General features: G+C 38.5%; 3 protein-coding genes across 3 annotated transcripts; 2 read left to right on the forward strand and 1 right to left on the reverse strand.

Moving 5' to 3' along the window:
* Window positions 1-360: 360 nt before the first annotated feature.
* On the forward strand, window positions 361-10,378 carry LOC125202542 (protein transport protein Sec24-like At4g32640). Its single transcript, XM_048100953.1, has 26 exons — window positions 361-477; window positions 575-642; window positions 744-1,728; window positions 2,106-2,318; window positions 2,508-2,582; window positions 2,727-2,825; window positions 3,433-3,544; window positions 3,791-3,918; window positions 4,687-4,806; window positions 5,622-5,702; window positions 5,968-6,045; window positions 6,132-6,224; window positions 6,329-6,383; window positions 6,661-6,737; window positions 7,022-7,093; window positions 7,218-7,301; window positions 7,519-7,638; window positions 7,726-7,794; window positions 8,145-8,222; window positions 8,310-8,448; window positions 8,660-8,821; window positions 9,169-9,314; window positions 9,411-9,590; window positions 9,706-9,794; window positions 9,883-9,914; window positions 10,066-10,378. The coding sequence occupies exons 3-26, from the start codon at window positions 826-828 to the stop codon at window positions 10,170-10,172; spliced, it is 3,312 nt and encodes a 1,103-aa protein (XP_047956910.1). The 5' UTR covers window positions 361-477; window positions 575-642; window positions 744-825; the 3' UTR covers window positions 10,173-10,378.
* A 1,137-nt stretch (window positions 10,379-11,515) lies between these two features.
* Window positions 11,516-15,577, forward strand: LOC125200981 (potassium transporter 25-like). The gene is made up of 10 exons (XM_048098835.1): window positions 11,516-11,692; window positions 12,334-12,559; window positions 12,631-12,885; window positions 12,968-13,018; window positions 13,097-13,147; window positions 13,239-13,499; window positions 13,585-13,637; window positions 13,703-13,823; window positions 13,903-14,157; window positions 14,231-15,577. Exons 1-10 carry the CDS (start codon window positions 11,645-11,647, stop codon window positions 15,289-15,291), a joined length of 2,382 nt encoding a protein of 793 aa, XP_047954792.1. The 5' UTR covers window positions 11,516-11,644; the 3' UTR covers window positions 15,292-15,577.
* Window positions 15,578-15,687: 110 nt separating this feature from the next.
* Window positions 15,688-18,294, reverse strand: LOC125200982 (dihydropyrimidine dehydrogenase (NADP(+)), chloroplastic-like). The gene is made up of 7 exons (XM_048098836.1): window positions 17,830-18,294; window positions 17,222-17,485; window positions 16,973-17,143; window positions 16,487-16,599; window positions 16,208-16,394; window positions 16,029-16,138; window positions 15,688-15,926 (listed from the first exon to the last, which is right to left on the reverse strand). The coding sequence occupies exons 1-7, from the start codon at window positions 18,091-18,093 to the stop codon at window positions 15,770-15,772; spliced, it is 1,266 nt and encodes a 421-aa protein (XP_047954793.1). The 5' UTR covers window positions 18,094-18,294; the 3' UTR covers window positions 15,688-15,769.

Below are 18,294 nucleotides of genomic sequence, written 5' to 3' on the forward strand. Positions count from 1 at the left end.
GCTATGCAAATATCTGACGACAAAAACAAATAAAATAACACTATTGTCTATCGTAAATTAATTATGATTAATTATTTATTACACATTTTGTTAAAAAAAAAAACAATACAAGGCGTCGTTGAGATTAACTTAGAAAATATCTTACAAATCCAATTACTTGTATTACGCAATTTCAAAAAGGGAAAGAAGACTTAAATTAGTAGTACTACTAGTATTTGATATTATTCGAATTTTATTTATAAATATATATTTCGAGGTCAGAGGGCTTTCCTCCACCAATCAGAGACCCACACGTCATGAATTTAGTTGAAATATATAGCAGTAATCAATTTCGTTGAAATATTTCTTCATGTTTCAGGAAAATATATTACTAGCGCTGTCGCATTTCCGTTGTCTGTCCGTAACGCGCTGCGATTCATCAATATTCATTCCAAACCCTTCTCCGGCGAACAGACAGCTGCTGCACTTCATACTCCGGTAACTACTTGATGGAAGCTAATTACATTGTTTTTCAGTTGGATTTTTAGTTGATGCTGCAAATTTCAATCATTCTGTTTTGTTTTGAGTTTGGTAGATCGATTTTTGGGGGGAGAAGCTGTTGTTTCTGTTTGCAACGGCTAGAATTTCGGTTTCCTGTCTCAGGTTTGGCTATTTTGGTGGTACATTGTTTGATTTTATTGTGAATTGCTGTGGAGATTGTTTCTTAATCTAGCTGCTTTTTGTCGGTTGTTTTTGGTGTGTAGAGCTGGATTGGATTCGGATTTCAGTTGGTGTGAGATAGTAACGCTTTGTTACTGATTATCGTTTTAGGATATTGCTGAATTGATGGCAACTCCGAGAGGGCCGAGACCGGGGGCTTTTCCTCCCAATCATAACCCTAATACACTTGCTAATAACCTACAAAACCTACAGATTAATCAGTTTAATCGCCAGGAATTGAGTAATGCCGGCAGCGGTGGTCAACAGCCACTGCCTTTTGCTGCTGGCCAACCGCGCCCACCCCCATATGGCGCGTTTCAGAGGGGTTTGGCACCTCCTGTGGGCCCTGGTCAAAGCACATTGCCTCCAGATGCGATGCCTGCTAGACCGGCTGGCCCTGCTCTGGTATCTCAGCCTCTTCCTTTTTCTTCAAGACCTCCTCCACCTGGGGTGTTATCGATGGGTTCAGCACCTCCTGTGGCTCCAGGACAGAGTACATTGCGTCCAGATGCGATGCCTGCTAGACCGAATGGCCCTACACTAGCATCTCAGCCTCCTCCTTTTGCTTCAAGACCTCCCCCGCCTGGGGTGTTGCAATCTTCCATTGGAGGACCTGCTGCTCCTCGTCCCGGACCATTGGGTCCTCCAACTCCACCCCAAATGATCTCCAATGGACCAGTTGGTAACGGACCACCTGCATTTGCCCCTGGGATGATGCAAAGTGGGTCAAGGCCTCCTCCTCCAGTGAGTAATCTGCAAAGGCCTCCTCCTCCCACTATGCTGTCATCTCAGGCGCCTTCTCAGCCTCTACAAACTCGTCCTGGGTTCGGTGGTCCACCCACTTTTGTATCGTCTTCTGTAGGTCAACCAGGTCCCCCGTTTTCAACCTTCTTGCAGGGTCCTACGTTTCCAGGTTCATCAAACATGCCACCTCCTCCAGGTCCATTGACTCCACCACCAGTTCAGGGAACAGTGCAATCTTCAGGTCATCTTCATGGCATGCAGTCGTGGCCGCAGCAACCGCTACAGGTGACCTTTTGAATTATACATTGGTTGTATTTTGATACTCTTGTCCTTTCAAGAAGATTTATTATTTATCATTCTTTCAATATTCTTTATTTTATGTATTATAGCCTGAAGAGTCATACTTCGGTAAGCTGATGCTGATTAAATGTGTTGTATGAGCACTTATGTGACTTAATAAAGCTTTTCAGTTCTCACAATATAGTGTCTCAATGTGACCATTATATCAGTTCTTCATTGTACGATAAAACTAAAGACAGGTTTACCATATATAATGTGATTGTCTATTTCAACTAAATTATAGTAGTACTTATGCTACCTACAATGTACAATTAAATTACTAAATATTGCTTAAGTTGTCCCTTAAATTAAGTCTTTTGTAGGTGGGTCTATCTCGTCCCACCCATGGTGCTATGCAGCAGCAGCAGCAAATGTTTGGGATGCCACCAGGCCCACCACCATTTCCAAATCAATCTATGGCCTTGGGTCAAACAGATCCATCACAAGTTGATGCCAATCACATTCCTCCCTATAGCTCAAGTTCTGCTGTTATACAACATGAGACTCATATGGATAATCACGCAAATCCTCCTCCGGTATGTTGTAATTTGTTATCTATGCATACCTAGCAATTTCTTGTTAAACTCTTCTATACTTTTTAGGTCTAGTATTACTGTCCAAGCTGGCAATTTGACATCTCTTGATTTAAGTGATAATAACTTATTTGTTTACCCATGATATAATTAGTTTTATCTAATCCTATATTTGATCCTTTCTTTGTCAAGCCCGCAACAAGTACTTACATTGTCAAAGACAATGGGAATTGCAGCCCACGTTACATGAGATGTACTTTAAATCAGGTATTGAAATGAATTATTAGTTGTATATCTTATTATTAGTTTCTTCACTACTAGTTTCCCTTCATGACTGGTTGTTATAGTTGGTCCTCTATCCTTGTTATTGTATTGCACATAAAAAGGTTGCCTGTGTTTTCTGCTTATTAGGTTCCATGTACTGTAGATCTTCTGTCCACGTCTAAAATGCAGTTGGCTTTATTGGTCCAGCCCCTAGCTCTTCCACATCCGTCTGAGGAGCCCATCCATGTAAGAAAAAATTCTTACCCTATCTAATAATATTTGGCGCTTCTTTCTTGTTTTCTTTGTAGTGGATGGTGGCAAAAAGATTAGTTTTCTTGTGTGAGTTTATTTATTTAAAAAATGAGTTCTTTGTCAATTGCAACAATCGCATCATGTAACGAACAAAGTATGTTTTAGAACTGGCCTGCCATAGAAACCATCATTAGACATTAACTTTCACCAATGTAGCTTTTAACTTATCATCTTACTGAGCTTCCAAAGAGTAACCGTCTCAAAATCTCATATAAAAGGGGCCCAGTAAGATGTTCATTCACACGTTCCATGTGGCGTTTGAGGTTTTAGACTGGAGATCTAAGAACAAATGCATTCACATCTAGATTCGTACATACCAGTTGGTTTGGAAGTGTGTTGATTATTTTCCTCATTGTTTTCAGGGATTATTGATGCTTGAAATTTTCTTTAATCTACCGAACTTCTATTCCCCATATTTAGTGGTTGTTGGTCTGCTTTTAATAGAACTTCTTGCGCAATTTTCTTGTCCCTACTTATTTCCAGAGCTTACCCTCTGTTAGGGTAATATCATCAGTCATTCGCTCACTGTAAGCTTTGCTAGGTTGTTGATTTTGGTGAAAGTGGCCCTGTTAGATGTTCCCGTTGCAAGGGTTACATCAATCCTTTCATGAAGTTTATCGATCAAGGGAAACGCTTCATTTGTAACTTATGTGGTAAGAAGCATGGTTGTTGAATGTCTGTTTGATACTCCTTCCGTCCCATAAAAATATGTGCAATTGTAATGGCACGATAATTAATGCACAACCGGTAAAGTAAGAGAGAGGAGAAGGGTGGTTAAAGTAGTTTTAGTGGATTGTGGGACCCACTTTATTATTATTATTATTAAGAGTATAATTTAATGGGCTGTAATGGTGGGCCTTAATGGATCTACACTGTTACAATATCTTTTTTTTTGGCAGGATTCACTGGTGAAACTCCACATGAGTATCAATGCAACTTGGGTCCAGATGGTCGTCGGAGAGATGCTGACGAAAGACCCGAATTATGCAGGGGAACTGTTGAATTCATTGCTCCTAAGGAATACATGGTTAGACATATGAGACCTGTACTTTTGTTTAGCAAGATATTTGATATGGATGCGATAAAAAATGTACTCCTACTTAACTAGTTATACATTGGCCATAGAATCATTGGTGTCACCCTTGACAGAGAAATTGTTCTGGACTAAATAGGTAACAGTTGGGACACACTGGTGCTAAGAGAGCATTTCTGATCTTGATAATATTCCTGTCAACTACCTTCTGCTTGTGCTACATCAGCAATAGGGCTAGTGTGTAGATCGGTTAGTACATGGAAAATTGCAAAAATAATTTGGAAGGTCCTTCTCATGGTACAAGTCATTTTAGAGAAGTATTTCCATTATAATACCTGATACTTAAAATAACTATTTTGTTGTTCTGTGTGAAATTATGAATGTCCAAGTCAAAAGCTCCTTCAGATGCGCCTGAGTTTTTTGCACATCTTTCTCAAGTTGTAATGAAGCATTAATTTTGGTCATCAAACTTGAGCTACATATTTCCGTAGTGAGATGTGATATGACAGTGGGCTGGATGCTTCTCAAGTAGAGAAATTTTGAAGAACATGCATATATAAGTTAAAACTATAGAATTTACATTGTACGGCCACCGTTTCCTTTGCAACTTCAAAATTGTGACATTTTTAACCCTATAATGCTCCATCTACTTGGTTTTGTGGCAATTACTTCATCATTCTATTTAACTTTGCTGAGATCCTGAAAACCACTTCTCCTGAGCCACTAATTTTTTCGCCTCTTGCATTTTTCCGACGTATTTAGGTGCGAGATCCAATGCCTGCAGTGTTTTTCTTCCTTGTTGACGTATCAATGCATGCCATACAGACTGGTGCTACTGCAGCGGCTTGCAGTGCAATTAGCCAAGTTATACCCAACCTTCCTGTAAGTTCACTCTTATACATTCTCGAACTGGCATCTAACGTTTGATGAGTCTAATATGTATTGTTTCATTCTAACTAGACATAAGTTTTGCGTTTACGGTTTTATCTGAAATTCATGAAACTGGTAGTTACAATTCTAAATGGGAAAGGAATAGTACACTATAGAAATTGGCTGCCCCCAACAAAATTACCATGATCCTGTCATCTTGTCTTTTGGATTTATAATTAACTCTGAAACCTCAAATTTTTTTTTCATGAATTCTGGACTCAGTAAAGTTATCATTTGATTAATTTTGTTTTGTTTTGCCTTGTTATGAAGGATATATAAGTGAGTACCAAGACACAAATATTTAATAGTTGTTGCATTACTGATTAAAACTAACATTTGAAGTAACATTGCGCTTTAAAATTTGGAAGTAACTTAAACACATTGGCCAAGGGAACAAGGCTCACCCAGTTTGGTGCCTATGTGCTATTTTAGTCTCCAAGCTGTCTTAATACCTTGCAAATTCTGCAACAGCCTTTTTGCTAGGGAGTATGTGGTTAGTTGCCGTTGGTAGTTATCCAAATGTTCCCTTTAGAAATTGAAGTGGTTGCCAGGGCATGACAGTGTGAAACTTACAAACTCCAATCAAATAGTTTCTTTGCCATCTCACTACATTACCAGTTAACCATCCCAAGATATTGTGGTGGCTAAGATAGAACTTAATTTTGAACTGAGAAATAAGAAGACTACTTGGGTTTGTTACATTTTGGCTTCCCAAAGAAAGAGAATAACGAGCATGGTTTGGCATTAATTAGCCTTCTTTCTTGCAGGAGGGTCCTCGAACCATGGTGGCCATTGCTACATTTGACTCCACGATCCACTTTTACAAATTAAAATGTGCACAACAGCAGGTTTGTTAAGAGCTATCAGCCTTTACCTATCAGTTGAATATACTACTTTTTTCTTAAAAACCTTCATGCCTGTTTATCTTGGAGGTTTGCTTTATAAATAATTGGCAAGTGTTATATGGTCTATCACTTTTCCGGTTTTGAAATCCCCTAGGCTTACTTAATTGGTTTACTTAACCATTGAGCCAGATAAGTGGTTTTTATCACTATTGAATTAATAGCTTCTGCTAAATATGCTAACAGTTTTATCTGTTCTATTTCCGTGCAGCCATCTATACTCATAGTTCCTGATGTACAAGATGTATATACTCCTCTTACAAGTGATATCGTTGTTCAACTTACTGAGGTTGGTTCCTTTTCAAATTTGTGTGGATTACATGTGGCCAAAAAAGCTGCCCGCTCTCAGCTTCTTATTATCTCTCTATAAATCAGTGCCGTGAACATTTGGAGATATTGTTGGATAGCATACCTGGAATGTTTCAGGATAATAGAACTACTGAATCAGCATTTGGGGCTGCAGCGAAGGTAAGAGAAGGTTATATATCATAATTCAGTTTTTGTATGTGGCAGATGATATCTATTCAGAGTGTGGCCACAAAAATGAACCTTGTTGTTTTGTCTTACCATAGGCTGCTTTCCTGGCAATTAAAAGTACTGGAGGCAAACTTCTTGTTTTCCAATCAAGTAAGCTTATATTCATGAATACAAACATTAGGTGAAGATGTGTTAAATATTGTCTTCTACTCATGTTCTACTTTACTATTGCTTTTAATAATTTTATATTGTTAGACTCTTGTATGCATTTTATTATTGTTAATACATAGACGTGTGTGTCTGTATTTTCATTATAGCATTACTAGTGCTCTGCTCAATTTCTCGTGTCTTGGTTCATTTGAGGGTTCCAATATGTTGAATCAGTAATTTCTAACTTCGGTTAATATAATTGTTCATTATGCTGCAGTCTTGCCATCAATTGGTATTGGATCCCTTTTTGCAAGAGATGCTGAAGGCAAAAGTAATACATCAGCTGGAGAAAAGGTAATGCCGTAATAAAGTTTTCATTAGCACTCTGTTCTCTCATTCATGTACTGATACATACTCCTGCACTTGCGCAGACATCTACACATTAATGTTCACAAGTTTTAGCATTCTGTATGTTGTTTTAGGCAACTCAACTGCCGCTTAATTCATAAAAACATGCATTGGTGTTTTGTTCATATCTGTCGGTTGGCTTTCTATCTGTCTGGGTGGATTGCAAAGTACATATGTGGTGCATCCACTTGCTAATTGATTTATGACTTGCATTCCTCTTCCAATATCAGGAACCTCACAAGTTACTCCAGCCAATGGACAAAACTCTCCAAAACATGGCCACTGAATTTGCAGAGTTCCAGGTAACTTTGAACTATTTGTCAAGAACAAAAACGATGTCAGCAAAATACTACCATAGAATTCGTTTGGCAATTGTAACCAATTACATCTTTGTCCTTATCATGCATTTAACACTTACATTTTCAGGTCTGTGTTGACTTGTTCATCACAACTCAAACATATGTAGATGTTGCTTCTCTCTCTGTTGTTCCAAGAACCACCGGAGGGCAGGTATGTTACTAGATATTTGGATTCAAAACATATTGTATTTGTATAAGAGTACCTTGAGTATCATTCTATATATAAATAATATAATCTATAAACCCAGTATAAAACTCATAGGTCCTCACAAGTCACAACCATTTTGTTTGCAATACTGAAGACTGAGATGCGCTTCTTCAGAAGTTACAGAGATGCAAATATTTAATGGATATTTTTACCTCTCCAGGTGTACTACTATTATCCTTTCTCGGCTCTTTCTGACCTTGCTAAGCTTTCTAATGATCTTCGGTGGAATGTCACAAGGCCTCAAGGATTTGAAGCAGTAATGCGTTTGAGATGCAGTGAGGTTAGTTTCTAGTAGGTTTGAACTTTGATCTGTATATTTCTCATACAAAAGTTTCTGAGGAAACACAAATTTGTATTTTCCGAGTAGGGTATTCAAGTTCAGGAATATTCTGGAAATTACTACAATCGCAACCCAGCTGATGTGGATTTTCCTGCTGTATGTCTCTCTCTCTACATGTAGATAAATTGTGTATATAATATCCATCTCTCTTTCTTTACTGGTCCTGGTGGTGATTAACAAGTAAGATCAGAAATTCGTTGCATGTCCTGGCTTATCCAACTGAAAATTGAAAAAACATAATATCAACATTCCATCTCCATCTCAATTTCCAGTGTCTGCTTATTCATTCTTCGCATATTGGATGGGATAGGCATGATAAATTGACAATTCTATCATGTATACATTCTATTTTAGAGGATTGTGTTTTAAATACATAGAGATTCTGTTTACTGCTACAGTGTCACACAAATTCTCAGCGACTTCGACTCATCAATTTATTTTTGCAGATTGACTGTGACAAAACTATAATGGTTTCCCTAAAACACAATGACAAATTGCGGGAAGAATCAGGGTGTTCTTTTCAGGTATTTTAATCCCACTTAGATTTCTCTTTTTGTTCTTGGTTGGAAAAGCTATGCTCATCTAATCACTATATCATTTTGATTTTTAAGTGTGCTCTTCTTTACACCACCATTTATGGCCAAAGACGAATTCGAGTTTCAACTTTGTATCTGCCATGCACCAACAACCTCACTAGTCTGTTCGTAGCTCCCGACTTGGACACCCTATTTTCTTGCATCTTGAAACAAGGTAATTTATTTATTTCTTTTGTGTTTGCAAGAATCTCGTGTTCTGCTTGTTTGTCTCTTGAGTATCAACTAAGTGCCTGCTCTTTCCTTTCATCCTTCCGTATGGTACATTAAACTACTATGCACTTTGTAAATCTTTGGTTCTCACAGATTATACACAACCATCAACATATTTTGCTGACTTTTATATTCTTATTCTTCTAATATGACAGCGGCCAAGGAAATGACTTCAGCTCCTCTATCTCGAGTTAAAGATATAGCAACAAAAGCTTGTATCAATATTTTGCATTCCTACAGCAAGTTTTGCGCTACCAAATCATCTTCTGCACTACTTATGCCAGAAGCACTCAAATTTCTGCCGCTTTATACCCTAGGTAAGATTCCTGTCATCCAGGACTACAACTAGCAAATATTTATCCTAAAAACCTCAGATACATCTGAGAAAAGTAAGATGTCAAAGAAGATATACTGCTAATAATGGATAATAGTTTATAAAATATAGATGAATGGTATAAATTTGAAGAATATAATATGAATGAGGATACTACTGAATACATACCAATCGATGACGGCATAAAAATGTGGACATAATCACTATATTATTGTTGCTTGCTTAAATTTGACCATGTATATATGCTATCAAAGTCTTCTCTTCTGATTCCTTTCCCAACCATTTGTGTGAGAGTACGATGTATAATATTTTTATTGTGTCTTTTTCCAGCTTTACTCAAAAGCCATGGATTGAGCTCTGATGGAAGAATTGATGAGAGATCGTTTTGGTTAAATTACGTTTCACCTCTACCTACTCCCTCTGTCATTCCATTGATTTACCCTAGGATGATAGCCATTCATGACCTTGATGAAAAGGTTTGTATTTACCTTATTTTGTATCATTATGTTTTCACATATATATATGTAGGTATAATTTGTTTCATGTTTCACTTCTTAATGATTGAATGTCAGGAATCGGAGGATTCTATTATTCCAGCTGTTATCCCACTCTCCAGCATTCACATATCCGATGAGGGAATATATCTTCTTGAGAATGGGATAGACTGTTTAGTATATGTTGGCGCTTCCGTTCAGCAAAATGTTTTGACACAGCTTTTTGGTGTATCATCAGTTGAAGAAATCTCAAACCAGGTGTTCTTTACATGCTTAATAGCTGAACATACATTTTTGCATATGTACATTATTATACTGTTAAAATCCTCATTTATTTGCTAGAAATTTATGTCTTCTCTTTTCCCCTTTTCAGTTCATGTTACAGCAATATGACAATCCGTTGTCAAAGAAGCTAAATGATGTTCTAAACGAAATCAGGCGGCAAAGGTGTTCCTACCTCCGGTACGAACATGTCTTATCTTTGTCTGAGTGAATTGATAAGTTATTTCATTTTGATGCACTTTTTTCACTTTTCTTCTCTGACTTGCAGATTGAAGTTCTGCAAAAAGGGGGATTCATCAGGTTAGCGAACGCAAACTCATCCTCCCGAAATGCTCAGCTGCCTTTGTTCAATGACCTTTTTTCTTACCAGAAAACAACACTGCTTTATTTTGTGGAATTATAAGACAGCTTCATCTTAGGAGATTTATATGTTTGTTTTATTTCTTTGCAGAGGCGATGTTTTTGTCGAACATGGTGGAAGATCGTATGCCAAGCGGAGCTGCATATGCAGACTTTGTAGCACTTATTCGCAGCGAAGTCCAAAAGAAAAAGGCTTGAAAGTTCTGATCACCTCTGAGTAGAGAAACACACTTGCCGGAAACTGACAAACTATAAAATTTCATTGGTAGAGTCCTTTTTTGGCTGAAATAAGTTACATATAACTGAGGTCTGAGATGAGTATGTTTTGCTGATCTTCACATCATCCATTTTTACTGTATAGAGATGGCATTTTTGGTAATATAATATTGAAGTTGATTGTTATAGCCGTAAATTTAAAATTTAATCTAACTTATAATTTGCATATAGTCTAAACTTATTTGGATGTGTGAGAGAGAGATTGTACAATAAATGGAATTAGATATATTTGAAATGCATGTCACGTGGCTTTACAGTATCTCTTATATCTTGTCTTATAACATCAATTTTTAAGCTAAAAATATTAAATTTCAACTGTGACCTAAATCGTATGATTAATGCTAAATTAAAGCCTCCATCATCACAATGTATTTTAATTTTTGTTAAATGGTTATGGTTTTGCCAACCATATAATAAAATTTTTGTTCTTAATATTTAAATGGTACGAATGGAACAATGCCTATCAGAAGTTAAAAGTGGAAATTCACAATAAACACAAAGCAAGTGAAATGAATAGAGAAAGAAAACAAAAAAAAGGGAAAGAATATAAAGCAAACAAAGCAATCCACGGCATAGATATAGTAGTAATAAATTCTAAATGTAGATAATTTTTTATTAAAAATTCATACTATAGATATAGTAATAAATTCTAAATGTAGATAATTCTTATTAAGAAAATATGCTACACAATTCGAGTTGCATGTATATTTGAAGGTTGTTAATCGCTACTTTATTCTCCAATATAATATTCGAAACTTATCTCAAATCGTGCAAAATTATTGCACTACCTCTTGTTCTTTAAATTCGTTCTTAATCCCAATTAATAGTACTAATGAACCTAATGAGTAATGACTACGCATTTTCTTAATAGTGAAAAAATAGTTCAATTTTCGTCAAACAATTCTTGTATCCCAACACCTCAAATTTTGTAGATTTAATTAAATTTAATTTTTAGACTGTAAATTAGGTAAATTACTAGACAGTAATTATTGAATTTTTCCCTCAAATCAATTTTGTCACTTTCAAATAAAGACTATTTGCCGTTCTAATAAAAGAGTGTGAACATAGAAGCCCAAATTTGTGTATACAGATATGCACTATCTGGTTACATTTAATATTCTTCTTTAGTCAACCTTACACTATAGTCATGCATGCACATATAGGTACAACAAAAAATTGTCCAAAATCTAAACATAACGCATATATAAATATATATATATTCGTCTAAACCTCCCACCCTCCCTTTAAAAAGCATAAGCATTTTAGCTCAATAAGCAAACATTTGATGTCAGATCAAAAATTCAAAATAGTTGGATGAAGAAAGTTGGCTGAATTGTTTTCTGGGCTTTTCTCTTTTGCAATAAAGTTCCATTCTTTATTGTCTATGTGATTAAATGGATGCTATGGCAATAAGTTCTGCGCCCATTTCTGTTGATTCTATAGTAAGTTTGCTGAACCCTTTTCCAATTTTCAAGATTTTATTTTTGCAACAAATTCCAGATGTGTGTGCATATGCAAGCATAGATATCCTTTTTTATTGTGGATGATTATTGATTATGAATTGCCAAAGTTATTGTATAGTAGTAATAGTTAACTGCTGGGAAAATCAGAGTAGATATAGTGTTAATTTACTTCATTGCTGATTTGTTAGAGCCATGAGATTGATATATGTAGTCAATTTAATTTTCTGCCTCAATTAGTACTAAATTTTGGCTCAGCTTAGGATCATAGGTTTCATCTCTAGGTATAGAAATTTCAAGTATGCCTAAATCCCCGGGCGTTGACGAAGGAGACAATCAAATATCTACTGGAGTTGAGAAAGGCTTTACTTATATATATAGCTGAATGATGTATACAATGTTTCCTATGTTACATATTTGAATGAGTCTTTTAAGATAAATGGGAAGGAGCTACCTTCAAGTATCTGTAAGTACGAATCATACGACATATTTTCACATAAATAGTTTATAATGTCATGCATATTATACAAAACTTGCTGTTTCTGCTATTAGGATGGTGTGATACTTAGATTTGTAATAGTATTGGACTTTTAACTATCGATCTGTTTATCGTGGATATGCAGAAAGAAACATGGATGCAGACATTCATTTTGTCGTTTCAGAGCCTTGGTGTAATATATGGCCGCTTGAGCACGGCTCCCCTGTATGTATTCGAAACAATTGACGCAGGGGACATTTCATCGCCAGAAGAGATACACGAACTCTTCTCGTTTATTTTCTGGACCCTCACCCTCATTCCCTTGCTGAAGTATTCTTTCATCGTATTGAAGGCCGATGACGATGGAGAAGGTAACGATGTTGATTCTCTTGTGAGCTGCGGGATAGAGCTTTTGAAACTCAGACTTCATTGATCCTTGCAGGTGGTCCATTTTCGTTATATTCATTGCTCTGTAGGCATGCTAAAGTGGGGTTGATTCCATCCAATAGCGGATCGAGCAAGATGTTGTATCATGAAGAAGACGAGATCTCTTCATCACCATCCCAAGGCAAACCAGAAAACAAAGCTAGAAAGGCTATAGAGAAATATAAAAGCTGTCACTATTTGCTGTTATTCCTTGCTCTGCTCGGTGCTTGCATGATATTAAGTGATGCAGTTCTTCGACCATCAATTTCTGGTTGGCCTTTGTTCGATAAAGTCATTGAAATACTACTACTGATAAGACAGGAAAACTAATCTTAATCCGTGTGCAAGTGCAGTGTTATCAGCAACGTCTGGTCTTGGACGTTCATTGGCGGAAATATCACAAGGTAAGAGTTCGATGCATACAAAGGAAGAAGGAAGAAATTTATAATTTTGAACTAAAAGCTTTTAGCTGTTTTCACCAGTTTTCTATTCAGACCATAGGAAGGACCATGTGGCCAATGTCTTTCAGAAATGTAAGTCGTTGCATGCTTCGATTCGAACATTAGTAGCCTCAACTTTGTAAGATATCCATTCAACATCCTGATTTTCTCCGTATGTATCCAGATTTGCCAGCTCCTGTGGCATGTGCCATATTGGTTGGCCTTTTCACGTTACAGCATCACGGAACGAAGAGAATTGGGTGCTTTTTTGCCCCAATCATCATCACATGGCTTCTCTTCATCAGCGGGTCCGGCCTCTATAACATTATTCATTACGATGCCCAGATCCTCCGTGCTGTCTCCCCAGTGTACATGCTAAGGTTCTTGAGGAAATTTAATCTCCGACACGGGAAACTCCTAAGCAGCACTGTCTTATGCATTGCAGGTTCGATCAGTACTACTGAAACCATTCTATTTCCATTCGATAATCCCTTTTGAAGTAATTATTCCTTTTGATCACGTGTTATCAGGGTCAGAGGCGATGTTTGCTGATCTAGGCCACTTTTCCAAGAAATCTATCAAGGTAGGTGTAACTTATATACATACTGGTCTCTTGTAGTTGAACAACGAACTCTTCCACTGATGCAGATAACGTTCATCTGCTTCGTATATCCTGTCCTTTTGTTAACATATGCTGGACAAGCTGCATATATCTCGAAGAATCTTCATGGTGATGGTGCATTTCATCTAAGTGAATCTATACCTAATAGTAAGATTTATTTTTCCTCATATCTCCTTCTGTGATAGCTGGATAGTCGCTTCTTATTATTGAAACGATCGTTTTTCAGAGGATCTTGAGCATATATTTGCTGTGTTGTCGCTGTTTGCTTCGGCTGTCGGAAGCCAAGCTACCATTACAGCCGGATTCTCCATCATACACCAGTGTCAGGCGCTAGATTGTTTCCCCAGAGTGAAAGTTGTTCACACGTCGAATAAAATCTCTGGGCAAGTCTATGTTCCCGACGCAAACTGGCTGTTTATGGTTTTGAGCATAGCATTCACCATTGGCTTGCATGATACATCAAAGCTTGCAAAAGCAACAGGTATGGCTCTTGTAGCACTTTTGCATGATACTGACCTTTTCTTAGCCGTTGTTCTCGTCGTTTCTGATGGCAGGATTGTCTGTTACTACGTGCTTGTTGGTAACGACTTGCTTGATGTCGCTCGTGATTGCTCTGTACTGGGAGAAGCATCTGTTTGCATCAGTATATTTTCTGCTCTTCTTTGGCTCCGTTGAGGCGATATATCTTACGTCAACATTGACGAGTTTCTTTCATGGCGCGTGGTGCTTGTTCATCCTATTTGTATTCTTTATAACGATCATGGCCGCCTGGCACTACGGCACTCTCAAGAAGTATGAATCCGATGTAGAGAACAAGGTATCGATCGAGTGGCTAACGGATTACAGTCCTAGCCTCGGTGTTTCCAGGGTGCCGGGTATTGGCTTCGTCTACTCCGATGTCGACACGGGAATCCCTGCCTTCTTCACTCATTTCATCTCAAATATTGCTGCATTTCATCAAGTTGTGGTGTTTGTGACCTTCAAGGCTTCTCCCGTGCCGTACGTCCACGAGAGCAGGCGGTATCTCATAGGCCGAGTCGGCCCGAAAGAGTACAAAATGTACCGCTGCATAGTGCGATACGGATACCACGACAACGTCAGGGACACGGATGACTTCGAGGACGATATAATCCACTCGATCGGAGAGTTCATCGTGAGGGAGGAATACGACCACGAAGCATTAAATTCGCCAGAAGGTAGGATGATCGTTCTTGGTACCCTGTCAAACGACGGGAACGTTCTGATCACCGACACAGATATGAGCTCGAGTGAATGCTCTTCGACCGTGGGAGTAGGCGAGTCTCGACGTGGTCTTCTGGATGCTCCATCGAGCAGCGGGAACAGGAAGCGGGTTCGATTCATGCTTCCCCCGGAGAGCCCTAAAATTCGAATGTCGGTTTCGCAGGAGCTAGGGGAAATGCTCGACGCTCGGGAAAACGGGACGACATATTTCTTGGGGCAGTCCCATTTGATGGCGAGGCAGGGCTCAAATTTGTTCAAGAGGCTGCTGGTAATGACTTATGTTTTTCTTGGTAAGAACTGTAGGGAGCCTCCAGTTGCACTCAACATTCCTAATGCTGCTCTTTTGGAAGTTGGAACAGTTTATAAAATATGATACTCTTGTAATCTTGTTTTCTCGAAATCCGCATGGGCTGGGGCCGACCGACTCCACCACCAGTCCATGACGGTCGAAACCTCCATTTTGTGAAGCTGTCACGGGCCTCACTGTGCGGCAGCTTTGCCCTAATCCTTCGGGATTGGGGTTCACTTACCGCCTCTGACTTCTGATGCCGTTGGCGACATTCTTTACTATATCTGATCCGAGTTCTATTTCTTGGATCCACAACCAACTTGTTTTCATGTAACAACTTATCTAAATAAAGTACAATTAGGATTTCTAATGTCTTCATCTTTATGTAACAATTCAAATGTTTGAAAACACCAAATCCATTTTCAAATGTCCCATTTGCTTGATGTATAGTAGTGTACAAGACAAAACAAAACAAGGAGATTAAAAAACAACTTGAGCTCTCCATTGTTGAATTTTGTGTTGGTACAGATTGAACAGAAATATCACATTTGAACAAGAGTCATCAGTTTGATACCATACTCTCTGATTCTTTCACGAAGCCATCGCCCGTCCAGTCTCTATCAGATTGCAACCCCTTCTTGGTGGCCTTCCTTTCGCGAATCGCCTCTTGCTGCCTTGCCACCAGATCCATGTGGGTCGTGAAATAGTCGAGAGAAGCTCTGATTGTACGCATAAAAGAGTGAAAGAGAAGAACATCGTCACAACAAATACCAAGGTTCCTGCATATTTATGAAGCTGTTGAGAAAGTTCTGAGTTCATACCCCCTGAAATCTTCAATGGATGAAAAGTTGTGCTTTTTCATGAATTCCTGCAGCTCAGAACAAAGCGTCTTCACGAGACCATATCCATGCATCATCACGCCCGTGCAGACCTAGAAAAAAAAATCATAAATCGTTTTAGCTACTGATCTGCTTTTTCCCTTTATTCTGTAGTGACAAACCTGAACTGTATTGGCTCCAAGAAGTATGAACTCGGCTGCATCATTCCCTGTCTCAACTCCTCCAATAGCAGAAAGCGAGAGATCTTTATCAGCAAATTCCTTCTTCATCATCTGTGCAATACTCATCACTTTTGCAAGTGCAATAGGATGGACTGCCTTGGCTGAATAGCCTCCCGGAGTCGAATATCTAAAGTTCACATACGATGCGATAATTAAGAAGATGTGGGGAGAGTTTACATCGAGAAAAGGTTGAAACATGTTAAAAAGTGTAGATTTTACCCCTCCACACAAGGCTCTGGGCGCAAGGTGTCAAGATTAATCCCCATGACGCTCATGATTGTGTTGATTGCAGCAACCCCTTCGCATCCGGCTTGCAGAGACACTCTAGCTGGCTGTACAAAGAAAGAAGATTGCAGCAAAAAACGAAGGAAAGTTAACATCACATTACATTTTTTAGTTAAACATAATCTTCCAATGTCAGGAATATGATTCAAGAAATCGCGACACAGATAACCAGCAATTATATATGCAGATTTAGATAACAATCGCAATGCTGATACTAGAGCTCATGTATGCAGATCACCCCACATAATGCTAAAAATTCTAGTCTACCAAGAAACTAAAGCTTTTGTTCTTAAATATATTGAGCAACAGATTCCCAAGAATAAACATTGTGCATATTTGTTCGTTTTCAACAAACCAGCAGAGATCGTTTTCTAAGAAGTACAAAATTGGCCATAATTTGCAGTAGCGAAAACACAAAACCTGCGTGATGTCTGTGATGTTTGGAGTCATCTTTGCCCAAACAGGGACAGTTGCTTTCGCATTAATCCATCCACAAACTTCTTCCAAAAGTGCGCAATCTTGGCCAACAGCAGCGCCCATTTTACGCTCTGGCATTCCATGAGGACACGAAAAGTTGATTTCAAAAGCATCCTGCAAAAGAAACATCACGTTTGAGAAAGCTATCCAAACTGCTAACAAGATCAAATTGAGAGATGAGCAGTGGCTTACAATTCCAGTTTGCTCAACTCGGTCAATGAGCTCCTCCCACGCAGCTTTGTTGTATTCTTCCATGATAGAAGCAATGAGTATCCTGTCCGGATACTCTTCCTTCAACTGTTTAAATTCCTTCAACATAGTCTCTAGAGGCCGGTCGCTTATCAGCTCAATATTTTGCCACCCTATGATTTGCCCTTTAGGAGATCCATTCGCTCCAGCCCGTAATCTAGCATACCGAGGGGTTACATTCACAACTTTCGAAGAATCCAGTGACACCTACACACACACATGTCCATGATCAAGCCTTTTTTCCATCTTCACCAATTCATGATCATACCAGAAACACACATTTTACACACAATATTGGTCCAAATCTAATGATTGACGCAGCAGCCGTAGTACTTTTAGAAAACAAAATCTAGATGACCTAATTTCAATCAATTCCAACTACCATCCAGATTTAGCTATTTCAACTTGTTATCCCAATTTAATCGGAGCATTATCACTTCTCTCAATAAAATCACTCACACAGCTCACAAAATCAGCAAAAAAAATCAATGAATTTTCACATCACACTTGAAATCGAAAAGCAAAAGTTAGCAATTAGTGAAAAACGGTACCGTTTTGGCGATAACCGCGCCCCAGCCTTCGTTGAAGGCGCGCTTCATGACGGTGTAGTTGGTTCCGGGCGGACCCGACCCGATGACGAAGGGATTCGGCATTTTGAGCCCGTTTACCGTCACGCTAAGATCAGGCTCTGCAGCAGCCTCGCTCTGCGCGGATACTCTGAACCCGATCCGGTTCGGAGCGAGCACGGCCCTGCGAGTGACCGGAAAGTCCGGCGCCGGAGTGCTGACGTGAGCAGAAAATCGGAGAGATTCCATTTTTGTTTAGGTTGGAAGAGTGAAGATGGAGAGATGGCGATCAAGATGAATATCCTGGAATCGGAGTTGTGATTATAGAAAGCTAATTGTTTTGGACTGTATTGAATTGAATAATCTTATAAGAGATTAATTTGTGAGAATTTTGATGTGAAGATTACGTGTTGATAATGATTTTGTGATAATGTCAACAACGAAGCTGCA

This window comes from Salvia hispanica, chromosome 1, assembly GCF_023119035.1.
Source record: "Salvia hispanica cultivar TCC Black 2014 chromosome 1, UniMelb_Shisp_WGS_1.0, whole genome shotgun sequence".
Classification (NCBI taxonomy): Eukaryota; Viridiplantae; Streptophyta; class Magnoliopsida; order Lamiales; family Lamiaceae; genus Salvia; species Salvia hispanica.

Excerpts from the sequence above, each read along its gene's own strand:
- LOC125202542 (XM_048100953.1), top strand. The coding sequence starts at position 826 with ATGGCAACTCCGAGAGGGCCGAGACCGGGGGCTTTTCCTCCCAATCAT. Across the intron at positions 7,302-7,518 it reads CAAGAACCACCGGAGGGCAG|GTGTACTACTATTATCCTTT; the intron begins GTATGTTACTAG and ends TTACCTCTCCAG. Across the intron at positions 9,795-9,882 it reads CAAAGGTGTTCCTACCTCCG|ATTGAAGTTCTGCAAAAAGG; the intron begins GTACGAACATGT and ends TCTGACTTGCAG.
- LOC125200981 (XM_048098835.1), top strand. The coding sequence starts at position 11,645 with ATGGATGCTATGGCAATAAGTTCTGCGCCCATTTCTGTTGATTCTATA. Across the intron at positions 13,148-13,238 it reads GGCCAATGTCTTTCAGAAAT|ATTTGCCAGCTCCTGTGGCA; the intron begins GTAAGTCGTTGC and ends GTATGTATCCAG. Across the intron at positions 14,158-14,230 it reads AAAGCTTGCAAAAGCAACAG|GATTGTCTGTTACTACGTGC; the intron begins GTATGGCTCTTG and ends TTCTGATGGCAG.
- LOC125200982 (XM_048098836.1), bottom strand. The coding sequence starts at position 18,093 with ATGGAATCTCTCCGATTTTCTGCTCACGTCAGCACTCCGGCGCCGGAC. Across the intron at positions 17,144-17,221 it reads GAGTTGAGCAAACTGGAATT|GATGCTTTTGAAATCAACTT; the intron begins GTAAGCCACTGC and ends TTTCTTTTGCAG. Across the intron at positions 16,395-16,486 it reads CCAGAGCCTTGTGTGGAGGG|ATATTCGACTCCGGGAGGCT; the intron begins GTAAAATCTACA and ends TGTGAACTTTAG.